The sequence below is a fragment of the Sceloporus undulatus genome, chromosome 1 (assembly GCF_019175285.1).
Source record: "Sceloporus undulatus isolate JIND9_A2432 ecotype Alabama chromosome 1, SceUnd_v1.1, whole genome shotgun sequence".
NCBI lineage: Eukaryota > Metazoa > Chordata > Lepidosauria > Squamata > Phrynosomatidae > Sceloporus > Sceloporus undulatus.
Window position 1 is genome coordinate 57,057,594 of NC_056522.1, and position 13,416 is coordinate 57,071,009.

Consider the following 13,416-nt stretch of genomic DNA (forward strand, 5'->3'; position numbering starts at 1 on the left):
CAGTTAAAGCGGTCTTGAACTGGATTATTTCTGCAATGTGTTTTGGACCTATTTCAACTAAGGCAGCTTTCCTTCTCCCCCCCCCCCCCCCCCCCCCAATGGTAGGTCCTGAGGGTCACAATTACATATTTCATATCTGGTAAATATTTCACTGCAGGAAATCTTTTTGAAAAAATTACAACCCACTCTTCAGCTCACCTAAAACTGCACAGCATCAAAATACAGTATAATAAAGATGTAAGACAGTGGTCCCCAAACTATGCCCTTTAAGGGATTTTGAACTTCAGCTCCCAAAAATCCCAAACTATTGGCCAACATGGCTAAGGTTTCTGGGAACTGAAGTCCAAAATCAAAGGGCAGTTTGGGGATCACTGATGGTAAGAGCTAGAATTGACTCCAGTAATTTATTCCAATCTGCAAGTAATATCAACATATACAGTACTTATGGTGAATACTCTTAATTTGTCTGCATGTGAATTCACTCTGAAATGCTATCCTTACAAGAAGTCTAAAATGTCAAATAATCTTGAGTCACACTTGAAATCTTTGTTTTGGAGTCTTCACATGTTGTTGCTGCTGTTAATTGCCATCAAGTGACTTTGACTTATGGCAAACCCATAAATGAGACTTCCAAATTGCCCTATCATCAACAGACCTGCTCAGATTTTGCAGACTTTCTTCACTGTCTAGCTTTCACAAAAAGGTATAGAAATGGTAAATACAATGGCATGGACAATCCTAACTACACTGGTACCCCGGGATACGAATGCGCCGCGTTATGAAATTTCCGGGTTACGAAAAAAATGTATTTAAAAAAACTGTTCTGGGTTACGAATGTTTTTTCGGGTTACGAAAAATTTTTTGGTGCTTTTCGGCGCTATTTCACACCAAATCGCGGCTTTTCCCCATTAGCGCCTATGGGTTTTTCGGCTTACGAAGCCTTTCGGGTTACGAAAGCGGCGGCGGAACGAATTATTTTCGTAACCCGGGGGAGCCCTGTACAGTATTCAATATGCAATTCAATATGCAGACACTTCAGGGGCTTGTCTAGTTCCCCCACAGCTTACAAGTCCATATCTCCTGATTAATGGCTGAACCAAGGTATGAAAAATCTTAAACTATGTCAATGTCTTATGAAAGTTAATGTAGTCATGTTTATTTTCTTACTGTTCATCTGTAAACCTGCTTTTGCACTTTCTTCAGTAATTATCCCCTTTGCTATTTGGAACCATTATTGAAAGTGCAAAGACAGGTATTCAGATGAACGTTAATTAAGTAAAAATAATGACCACCTTCTTGCACAGGCAGGTCCTACAGCCATTGTTTACTCAGGGCATCAAATTAAAGCATAACTGTTAGATGTCTGAATTTCCCCCCCCACCACCACCACCCAAAAAAAGAATGCATGTAGATTGCACAGCAGAAATTCAATGTCACAATCTACTCAAATCGGAGAACCTCTATGACAACATATTTCTGGCATGCAGAAAATCCCAGATTCAATCCTTGATGTATCAAATTGACTGAAACAGATTTGGTAAAGGATTTCTTCAGCAAAGTCCAGTTGTTGGCTTGACTGACTCAGTATTAGGTAGCTTCATATGCTGACTAAGCCTGAATGATCAACCAGACTCCAGTACACCTTTGGGAAGGCCTATTATCAAACTAGATTTATCTTATCCATGGAGCATTGCAATAAGACTACCAGTAAATCTGGGACAGGGAACATGTAGCCTTCCAGCTGTTGGTCTTTTAATTGCCATCACCCCCAGCCATCTGGAAGGTGTACCCCAAAATCTGGCAAATAAAGCTTTTCCACTCCTGCACTGGAGACACAGTGTGAATGGTGCATGAATTCAATGGCAAGTAGTATGTATTTTCTCAGAGCTTTCTCTGGTTTAAATCCTGTTATGAAATCAAGTTCTCAGAACCATGTAGAGACAACACAATGTGTCAGATTCCACAGTAGAAATGACAGGAGAGCATTCCCCCCCACAATGTACCAAAACAGCCTGGATCCTATCACTTACTGCATCTGAGTAATTTCTATTATTTATGCAGCTTATCTGATATCAAGCCAGCATTTGCACAACATCCAGCATAAACAGTCTTGAGATTATTACGTATATAAATTGCCAGTACAATTGTATCATTAGCCTGCTGATACAACCACTCTGATTTCATGTAAAGCTGCAACTGAAGTAGTAAATGGAGCAGCAGAAGCAATGAGTTTCACTATGAATACTTTATTTTCCCCACAACCCCATCAGTTCCTTTTAGGAAACGTTTATTAAGAATACTTTATTAAGAAATTTGCACTTTCATTCTTTAAAATAGGTTTCCAGTTGCTCCAATGAGCTATAATTTAAGGAGGCAACTGCTTAAAAAAGGAATCCAAAGTCCTGACTGTGTCTTGCCTTGGCCGTTTGGCACTAGAAGCTGCATGTGCCCTAGATTTGCTTTTGATCTTTTCTGAAGGGCTGCCAACAGGTGTGTGTGGCCCGAAAGAGCTGGATCCTGAGAAAGAGTTCTGCAGTTCCACAGCAAAGTGGTAGTCTGAGTGTTCAGTGAATTCCCACACTGCAACCTGTTGGTTACATTTCTCACATAGTATCCAGTCACCTGTAGAGGAAAGAGCCCCGCTATCAGCTCCTGTCCAGGAAAGCCCAGGAGCAGACTGCAGTCTCTCTTCTTTCAACAGATCAAGGAGCTCTGATGAGGCTTCAGGCATTGCTGTTTCTAAAGGTGTTCTGTAATGATTAATCAAATGCATCTCCAGAGGCCCTGCTTCAGAGCTGGACAGAGACTGCTCTAGGCAGAGCTGTTCTGGCACATAGTTTTGTTTGCCACTGCTGACATTTTGCTCCACTGGTTCTTGTGGAATATGATTGCTGACAAAGATGAATCCTTCATCAGCACAGACAACAGGTTCTTCAGTTGACTGCATTGCCTCTTCATTGGTGATAGCAAGAAGAGAGGACTCAACTGCAGCCTGGGCTTGTTTCTTTTCTGCTGCCCTTTGAAACAGCATCTGAATAGCATTCATGGTCTTCTTATTTGCCTCCTTTTTGGGGCTTCCAGAGGACTTGGCATTTGGGCTGGTTGCACTGGTGATAGTGGGCTGGTTATACTGGCTATCATTAGTCAAGAAAGCAGTAATGCCCACAGAGGACATCATGTCCTTTACAAATTTGGTTGCAGAGAGCTGGAGAAGTGTGATTGGTGGAGACCTGCAGACAGGAGTAGGTTAGCAAACATTTCAAAAGGAAGTAAAACTTTCAAAACAAGATTGAAGAGATCTTTCAACAGTTCATCAGACATGGAAGACGCTCCCTCAGAAATGAGGCTCCCTTTCAAGCAACAAAGCTTCCATTCAAGGCAAAGGAGACTGCTTCATTGACTATACATTTAAAGCCGGCTATAATGAAGCAAGTGATACAATTTAGATTGTTTTCTATTAGATGCCTGGAACAAAACCATGCTGGCTGGGGGATTCTGGGGGATGTAGCTCACAAAGGAGCATTTCCAAGCTCTGACTGAAATGACACATAGGAAAGTCCTTCCAAAGCTGGTGCTTTCTCAATGTACTGAACTACAACAGCCCTCCATCCATAGCCAGCACAGCTAACCATCACGTAAGATGAAGATGAGAACAGTTCTATCTGCAACAACTTTTGACCTTCCCCATTCTTCAGTGCAAGGTTTCTTAATCACACTATTGTATTTGTTACTCTACATGTATCCTTCACAGCATACGTGTGTTGTGTGCCTTCAAGCCATTTCTGACTTCTGGAGACCCTAAGGCAAACATATGGGGTTTAGTTGGCAAGGTTTGTTCAGAGGAGGTTTACAACTGCCTTCCCCTGAGGCTGAGAGTATATGACTTGCCCAAAGTCACCCAGTGGGTTTACATGGCCAAGCCAGGATTCAAACCCTGGTCTTCAGAATCATAGTCTAATGTTAAAACCACTAAGCCATTCTGGATCTCATCCCTCACAGTATCCTCTTATATTCTGGATGGGAGGCCAGGATGTTCTTAACAACTCTTATATAGATTCTACAAGAAGCAAATCTATGTCAGAACTATTTGCCACATGTAGTTTGGCTACCCAGCTTTCTTGTACTTCAGTTTCTGCTCCTGTTGTATTTGGCACATATTTTGTAGTGCATAGTCCAGTGACAGAGATAAAAACTGAACTTTCCCCTCTGCAAAAACATACCCTTCCATTTAGGGAAAAAACATTCTTACCATGCACCCTGCTGGCCTCCTGCTGCATTGCAGTTCTGGATTACTGCAAAGGCATCTCGGCTAATTTTGTGGGCATCATACTGGGATAACGCGCAGCAGCGAGACAGGCCACTGGCATATTTGGAACCCTGCACACGAATCCCAATACTAAGTTGTTTAGCTATCCTGTTATTCTGTTGGAATAAAAAATACATATAAATAAAAATAGGGATCCTGACAAAATATATGAGATATTAAGAAACTGGATCAATCCAAAAATATTCTAATACAGAACATAACATGTGTTCTCTCCATCATTACCAGTCTACAGTCCAAAAAAAAAAAGTATGCGACACGGCTCAGCTCTGAAGAAAAAGCAATTGCTCAAGCAGCTCAGCTCAATCATGGCACACCACAAGGAAACCTTAAGAGTTGAAGGGATCCACAGTCTAAACTAGTATTACTTTGTCACATCTGTGACCAGGACATAGTTTAATACAAAGCTGGGAGAAATGTATGGCCCTACAGATGTTCCTGGACATCAGCCCCAGCAATCAGATCAAATGCCCAGGGTTGATTTGAGTCCAACAGCAGCTAGAGAGCCACTGATTTCTCACCTCTGGTCTGGGGGGGGGGCACATGGTCTCTTCAAAATGCCCCAAAAAACAAAACAAAACAAAAAACCAAAATGGGCTGGAAGTTAGCATATAGATTTCTACTCCTGGGGGTTTGCAATACAGCATGGGGATAGAACGAATACCTATGACATTCTACATCCAAGGTGGGCCTGAACAACAATCACCTAATACCACCTTCTGTAGTTAGTACTGCATAAAGATCATGTGACCATCCTGTATCAATGCTCCCTATATACGTATATGCCTTCTAATGAATAGTTTGGATACAGGATTCTGGACCGATGGTAGTTTCTGAATACTTAGTAAAGGAAGTGTTATGCAAAATTCATGGCAGTAGTCCAGGCATGCATTCCCTAGAACACGATATCCATGCCAGTACCCCATATAACACTGTAGAGACAAAGACTGGCTAAAAATATCTCCCAGGGTGTGTGAGGAAAAATTTTGAAATAGGGAGAGCTGGCTCATTTTAGACAGGGAGAGGCCTTTTTTAAACCGTCTACTTCTAGTTCGCTTTCTGGATTAAACAAAGTTTTGCTGACCCCAAAAAGGGGGGGGGGGGGGGGGGGGGTTGTGGCAAAACCTTTCCTCCAAACACAGGGAGCACTTTTAGCCCTATTTTTTTCCAAACCAATCTTTGGAGTGATGGGCACGCCTCGTTTCATCCCCACAAAAAAAAAAATCACCATTCAGAACTGCATCTGTGGCAACAGGCCACACTTTTCCTGTCCATATGTACACAAAGTTAATCGTATTTGACAGAGCAAGAAAGAACCACCAAACATCTAAGCCAAATGGGAATGTAATCCATAGCAGCCTCTGAAGCAGACCCAACCAAAGCCAAATGTACATGTATGAATAGCTTCAATATCTATAGCTTTTCCTGAACAATGCATTTTGTTTTGGTTCTTTCTAATCACTGAATTTGCTGATACAAATTCAGACCTTGGGCATGTTGCATACACATAAGAAACTGACAGTTTGAGAACAACACTATAGATATCAAAATAAAGAGGGGGAGTCAGAACTACTCTACATTTCTCATTCCAGATTACGCACATCTCCTTTTGACAGTGTGTACTCAGAGAATAAGGAAGATAACACTCTCCCCCAGTGCTTACTTGATCTCTGTCCTTGTTCAGTCTCTCCTCCAGCTCCAAGGCCAGCTGCAGCAACCAGTGTTGCACCTACAGACAACATTACTGCAGTTTGTTACTACCTTAGGCAACTGCACAATATTCTGCTAATACAGTATAACCCAAGGAATATGCATGGGACATTTTATACCAGTTGACACTGATACAAACAAGCTTCTTCCAAATCCATAAATTATTAGAAAAGTTGTCATGGAACAATAACATTGCAAGGACAATAAGATTTTGTTACAGAATCCTTCTATGATATAACATTGTGTTAAAATCAAGGCTCTCACTAAAACCACACACCCAATGGTCCAAAGAACAACTCTTTTCCTACATTATCTCTTCAATAGGTTACAAGAGTCTATCAGGTACTCTGTCCCCACTGATGGAACTGCACAGGGCTTTTATCCATCAACCTTATGTCAGAGCACAGTGCATAACATAGAAGACAATAATCTTCCAAGATCTGACTACAGAAAGGAAGCAGCACAAGAGACACATCATTATCTTCTCTGTACACTTTTTTACCTGCTTCTGTGTAACCAAAGCTTCTTTTCCACGGAAATTCTTGCTGCAGCCAATGGATTTTGGCAGCTGTCTAGGTTTTACAGGCTCATGTTCAATCCCTCTGCACAAGTCATACAACCAGGAGCTGCAAATCACATATAGAAACCTGAGTTAAATGCATAATGTTTCAAACCTAAGACTTACTAATCTATTTATTAAATGACATCTGAAGTATGTGACAGCTCCATCAGAATCAATTCAGAATAAGACAAGTGAGTTAAAATGTTTATTATTTTTATGAATTTGTTTTAATAGCTGGCCTTTCCCCCACAATTGGGACTCAGTGTGGTAAACAAGACTAACAAAAACATACAGATAAAAACAGAGAAAGTTACAGTGTTGAGACACAACTGAATTGTAATATTAAAACATAACTAAGGCCCAGAACAGACAGGCCTTTGAGGCGCCCTCGTCATGTGACGAGGGCTGCCTGGAGCGCCCACATGCCCAGCAGCCCTCGCACGTGATGAGGGCGTCACAGCTGCTGTGCGCCTGCCAAATGCGGCGTGTGACAGTTACGTCGCAGCTGCACAACCTCCAAACGTCTCTGGTGCTTTGCGGCGTCGCAAAAAGGACTGGGTTTTTGGGGCTCCCTTTTTCCTGCGCAGCAGCGCCGCACAATTTATATGTGCAGCGCTCCTGCACAGGAAAGAGAGGCGCCGAGGAGGTGCCTCTTTTTGGTGGTATGTATCCTGCCTAATTAAGCTTAATTTTAAAGCATTTCAGTAAAAAGGCACAATCAGTACTTTCAGACCAAAGGGGACAAAAGGACAGCTTCTCACTTTAACGTAAAATGCACCATTTATCATTTAACATATAAAATTGTACTATTTGTAAAATTTATGAAGTGTGCAAAGCCAATTTATGTATTTAAAAATTTGGGGCTTACATAAAAGAATGATATGCATGTTTATTCAGAACTAAAAACCACTGTGTAGTGGAGCTTAGTCCCATATACGTTTACACTGGGCAGCCTTAAAAGTTTAAGTAACTGGAAATTAGGGGACAAATGAGAAATGCTGCCCCCCTAAGATACCCAAGCACACCTACTGTACATACTCATAGAATTCAAAGATATAGCCATATTAGTCTAGAAAATCAACATACAAAGGGGTCTTGCAGCACCTTTCAGACTAACTGAAGGACAGAAGTTGGTAGCATGAACTTTCATAGACTTGAGCCTACTTCCTCAAATGCATCCAGTTTTTTATCTAAATTCTTCTGTTTTTCCCGGGCTTCACATGAGATTGTGATTCAAGCAGAATCATCTGCAGCTTCAGCAAGCACACAAGGAAACAAAATTTACCAGAATTCTGGTGTCATTTACCCAGTCTTATCTCCAAAATGTGTTTGAAGCTGTGATTCACTGAACTGGGTCAGCTGTCCCACATATTCCACACCCAGAAGTTCAGTGACAGAAGCACCCAGCTTCCCTCCAAGGTTGCGGCTATTGAGAAAAATGAAAAAAATCACGTAGAGAAAACAGAAGCTCTTAGACACCAATTCTTATACTACCGAGCAAAAGGTAAACACGGGGGGAAAAGAGGGATTAGAATTTGGCTTTATGAGACAAGAAGTTAAATCACAGTGATAGAAGAGACACTTCACAGAGGAGCTATTTCTCTAATGACATTATCATGTGTCTTATAACCCATCTGGAAAGATGCACATCAAAAATATTATCAGTATCTAGCATTCTTTAGAATAAATTTGCATTTATAATTGGGCCTGAGATTCTAGCACAATGATCTCAATGCTGCTGGTAGTCCCAATTAGAGTAAATTCAATGAATCAACTGTTGAATGGTGAGTCAACACTTAATCCCACTGATTCAATGGGCCTATTATAACTGACACTACTTTGGATAAATGCCTCTGAAACCAGCACTTTAAAAAAACAGAAATCCATTTTTGTAAGAAGACCAAAAAGGTTTTCTTTTTCCAAATTCCAATGCTGGCATTTAGGAATTTTTCTAGCCCTATTCCCACCTTCCATCTTCCCTTCTAACTTCTATTTTGTTTAGTGTTACTTTCTTATTGTCTTGCATTTACAATGAGGACAAAATACACCAAAGCATGTCAAAGCGATAAAGATGCTAACAAAAAACATAACTCAGAAATTCATAGAAGTGATCTCACATGGGGTTTCCTTTTACGTACATATTTCCAATTGGCATCTTGCTGAAGAGCTGAGGGACAGAACCGTGTGACACCAGAGTCTGTCGATTAGGTTTGTTGAGACCACAGGCCAATTTTGCTAATACCTAGAATAAAAATTGGGACATTTTACAAACCTGGTCTTTCAAGTTTTTATGAGTTTTCCAACAAATACCTCCACCATCAGAATTCATTAGTAACATTTTGTTCATTCTTAACATCTGGAATATATACAAGAATGAAAAACTCTTTAAGGCAAACCCGAGGAATCATCGGCTTTTCAGAACAGAACAGCCCCAAAGGCAAAGGGAAATAACATGCCTCCCCAGATGTTATGAGACTGCACCTCCCACTATTCTTCCCCATTTAATGTGGTGACTAAGGCTGACAGGAGCTGAAGCCCAACAGGATCTGGAGGGCTAAACATTTCCCATCTCTGCCCCACTCTACAGTCTATATTTTACTATTCTGCAGAACAACTACATGGAACAAGCAATCTAGGCAACAACATTTCCTATTCTGAAGTTTTAGGCATCCTGGCCCCCACTGTGCCATCAGGTCAGTTATCACCTGAATAAGTACTAGCTACGCCTGCAATCAGAAGTTCTTGGAGACAGGTTTCTTCTTTTTCCCTCATTTGACCACTTCTCTCATCTTCTAAAAGTCTGAAGTAGCACTTGTTTCAGAGGAAGAAACATATTAAAATGTTATACATGCGAGCTTCAGAATGCTTCTCAACTTCAATATCTGAACTCCTAAGATACAAACAGCAGCAAACTGGATCAGAGTTTGTGTAGTATCTGCCTTAACAACTGGCTGTGTTCAAACAATTATGATCCAGCCAGACTAATGAACACCACAATTAGCTAGGCTCATATTTATACACAGGAAGCTCGAGATTGCAGACCTAAAAAAATATTCCTATTATTCCAGCTAGAGCTTACATGTGAAATTTGCCTTGCTGTCCAATGTTCATCTCACATCCTGAAGAGGTAAACTAGTTGCTCATAAAGTTTCCTACTAAAACTGTAATTAAGTTACAACTGATAGCTCTCACCCTTTGCATTATTTTCCTTTTATGTATGCTGTGCTGCAACAGAGAAATATTCAATTTGGTCCTGATTCCATCAAATCACCATTGATGTTCATAGCAGTGCTGAGTTAAAAAAATTTTTTTTAAATCCCTTATTTCACCTTGTTATGAGAAATTCCAACAGAACATCTAAATCCGGTGACAGATTCCACAGCTGCTCTCATTTCTTCCATAATGACAGCACCTACTGTCAGCTGCAGCTCTGGACTGCTGGGATCTTCAAAAGGTAGTGACTCAAGCCACTGGCGCAAACCATGTTGCCGCCACTCTTCTAAAATGAAACACAAACCAACTCAAAGTATGGACCTAATGACCTCTCTGTAACAGATGTCACACCAAAGTAAAAGAACAAAAAGGCTGCAAAAAAGGTGCAATGCTTACAGCATCTGCCAAAGAAGGAAGAAGGAAAGAGCCATCAAAATTGTTTCTATTTACAACTTGAGGTACTGGTGCACAGAACCTACAAGGCAAGCAACTCCACTGCTGAGAGGAAAACTTGGTTTGGATTTATCAATTCAATGCTAGGCTCTAATAGGGTTATTTGACAGAAAGAACTGCTTCCATCAGCAGAACCAATGGTGGGACAATCCCCATCTCACTTATTTACACTCTGCTCTGGAGGGTGACAAACACTCTGGAATTTTTTTCCAGACAGTGTGGAGACTATGAAGGGAGAAGGGAAAGAAAATCCCATCCTAGTGGTTTGGATGCTAATTCAACTCTGGATTTAGGTCTGAATATTTGCAGCCAAAGAAGTGATACATTTTAAACAACTTTCAAAGAATTATTATCCAAGGCAAAAGCTTAATCTATAGCTTGACATGCATCCTAAACAGGAAAATTCTGCACTATTAATCCTTGAAAGGCTGTTCAAACATAATTAGTAATATTGTTAAAAGTGTGCAATAAAGAATTGTATACAGTACTCACCTTCACATACATTGTGGATGGTTTAAAATGATGCCAATTCATAACAGTCCAAAACTACAGGATTTTCAGTGGCAGACTTAATCAACTTCCTTTTATTGCTACTTTCTTACCTGAAGTTTTGAGGCAGCCTACTCTTTGTGAGTAAAACATAATTACAGTCTAATTCATTTGACTTCTGCTCAATTATTAGAATGAGAAACAGCCTGTCTGTATTAGTTTAAGATAGTCTGTTAAATGCTGTGGCTTATGAACTGACAGCAAATTACTGACTTTCAAGGCCACATTTTTTAAATAATCTGTTCAGAGCCTTTTCTACCATCATATAATTATTAGAGAGAAATAGTATCTGTAACACCTGGGATTCATGGATTCTTTTAACATCTTACTTGCCCTTTCATGTATGCACAAATATTTCAGAGGAACGTCTTCTCCAAAGCACATATTTTGAGAAAGTTAAAAAGAAAAGAAAGACAAAGTAGAACAGTGGAGCCTTATGGAAACTGTGAAATACCTTTGTTATCGATAGTCTTTTCTGATGCAAAGCTGTCTGGGAATCCTTGGATGTAGGTAGTTGCCAACTGCTCTGGTACAATAGGCTGTCCCTTCATCTTCTGAAGCCTTTCCTGCACAGCACTAGTTAAGTCCATATAGGCTTCATCAATGCTGGCACGCTCAATCACAGCAAAGCGTGACATCACTTCCATCACCTCCACACTAGCTTCTCGATACCTACATTGGAAAGGCACAAAATGCTTTAATATTCCCAATAAATGATCTCTTCCAGCTAGATTATCAGTTGGCCGCCAACCACCAGAAAGTGATATACATGTAATAGAAGTTCCCCCGCTCTCCTGCAATGCTCTTCACATGATTTTTTCTTATTCACTACAGATGTACTGAGAAAATGAATAAACCAAAATTAGCACAATTCACTATGAAGAAAAGCACATATGATGGTACATTTGAATCCTAGAAAACTGTATACTGTACTTAAAGTCAGCCAATACATATTTTATCCAAATTACGAAAGACAGCTAAATATGATTCCTAAAACTTCCAGAAAGCAAACCCAAGACCCAAAGTAGAGCATGAAAGAATAGTACTGACAGGTCTGAGTGTGACTCTGGAGACAAGAGAAACCTTGAGAAAGTCATCCTCTCTCAGCTTCAGAGGAAGGTAATGGCCAATCCCCTCTGAACAAATCTTGTCCAAAAAAAAACAAACCATGGCAGGGTCAGCATAAACCAGAAATGACTTGAAGACACACAACAACAACTGTCACAATTATCTAAGTCAAAAAATACTCATCATTAATGTCCAAGAGAAAATACAATGACTATAAATCCTAGGCTTACTTGGTGAGATCTGCTTTACCATGGGCCTCTGGTACCCGAGCTAACAGGAGATCCGGGCACAGTTTCTTGGCATCATTAGCCCACATGTTTCTGGTAACACCAAAAGCACGAGCTTCATAGCTCACAGCAATTATCCTAAGTCAGAGAAAGGGAAAGAATTATACACTACTTAAAAGGTACAGACAATAAAACCTCCTAGCAAGCATGATTACTGCTACTGCTAGCTATGCTAGCTATTGGATTCTGGAAGTCATAGTCCACAAGTCATTTTCAAACCTTTGCTCCTCTGCTGTCACTTAAGGTAGGATACTTTGGCTCTCCAAATGATTTTGGTTTCCCAGAATCCTACACTGGTATAACTAGGGTTGCCATTTCACGGTGGTGGGCGGGACTTTCCCGCCCCCTGGGGGCGTGCCCGGTCCCATCCCGCCCACGACCCCGCCCCCGGGTGGCTGCCCAACTCTGAGCTCCCAGGGCTGCTGCCTGCCTTCTATAGAGTGCTGCCTGTGAAGCATGCCTGGAGCAGCAGCAGGAGGACTGAAACCAGCAGGGGCGGGGTCTGCTGCACTGCCCTGCCTCTATTGGCCAGCCCTCTGCTTCCTTATTTGGACATGCTCCAAATTCCAAGCGGAGAGGGCTATGCAGGCAAGTTGCTTTTTGTTCTTCCCCTCTTTCTCTTTCTCTTTCCCCTCCTTCTCTTCTTATTATTGTTCCGTTTTTTTTCTTCCCCTCCTCTTCCTCCTCTCCTTTTTCTTCCTTTCTCCCCCCTCATCTTCTTTTTCTCTTTCTTCCTCTCTCTAAGCCCCCCTCCTCTTCTTCTCAGGGGTCCAGGGCTTCTCAAGGCTTTGCCCCCATTAGAATAGAAAAAAGGCTTTGGATCTGTCCCATAAATCCCTCCTAAGTTGAGACATACCTGGGAAAAAGAGGGGGCGAGGGGTTGGGGGGGTTGGAGGGGGCAAGGAAAATGAGGAAGGGGGGAATTGCTAAGAAGGCTTGGGAGTGAGAAATGTAGTTTTCAATGGCACAAAGGACTGCCTGTGATCTTGCAAATGCTATGCCTGCTTGGAAGTGGGAAATGTAGTTTTCAAAGGCACAAAGGACTGCCTGTGATCTTGCAAATGCTATGCCTGCTTGGAAGTGGGAAATGTAGTTTGCAATGGCACAAGGGTCTGCCTGTGATCTTGCAAATGCTATGCCTGCTTGGAAGTGGGAAATGTAGTTTGCAATGGCACAAGGGTCTGCCTGTGGTCTTGCAAATGCTATGCCTGCTTGGAAGTGGGAAATGTAGTTTTCAATGGCACAAGGGT

The 13,416-nt window shown here is 41.3% G+C and overlaps 1 protein-coding gene across 1 annotated transcript in view; it reads right to left on the minus strand.

Annotated features, from left to right (window-relative positions):
* Positions 1 to 2,226: 2,226 nt before the first annotated feature.
* Positions 2,227 to 13,416, minus strand: part of POLH (DNA polymerase eta) — a 14,012-nt gene continuing 2,822 nt past the window's right edge. The window contains exons 2-10 of the mRNA XM_042451840.1: positions 12,110 to 12,244; positions 11,266 to 11,483; positions 9,926 to 10,095; positions 8,735 to 8,838; positions 7,903 to 8,022; positions 6,537 to 6,660; positions 5,988 to 6,053; positions 4,250 to 4,422; positions 2,227 to 3,230 (exon numbers count right to left, since the gene is read on the minus strand). Of these exons, the coding sequence (XP_042307774.1) occupies positions 2,366 to 3,230; positions 4,250 to 4,422; positions 5,988 to 6,053; positions 6,537 to 6,660; positions 7,903 to 8,022; positions 8,735 to 8,838; positions 9,926 to 10,095; positions 11,266 to 11,483; positions 12,110 to 12,244 (1,975 nt within the window). The 3' untranslated portion in view covers positions 2,227 to 2,365. The remainder of the gene's footprint in view (positions 3,231 to 4,249; positions 4,423 to 5,987; positions 6,054 to 6,536; positions 6,661 to 7,902; positions 8,023 to 8,734; positions 8,839 to 9,925; positions 10,096 to 11,265; positions 11,484 to 12,109; positions 12,245 to 13,416) is intronic.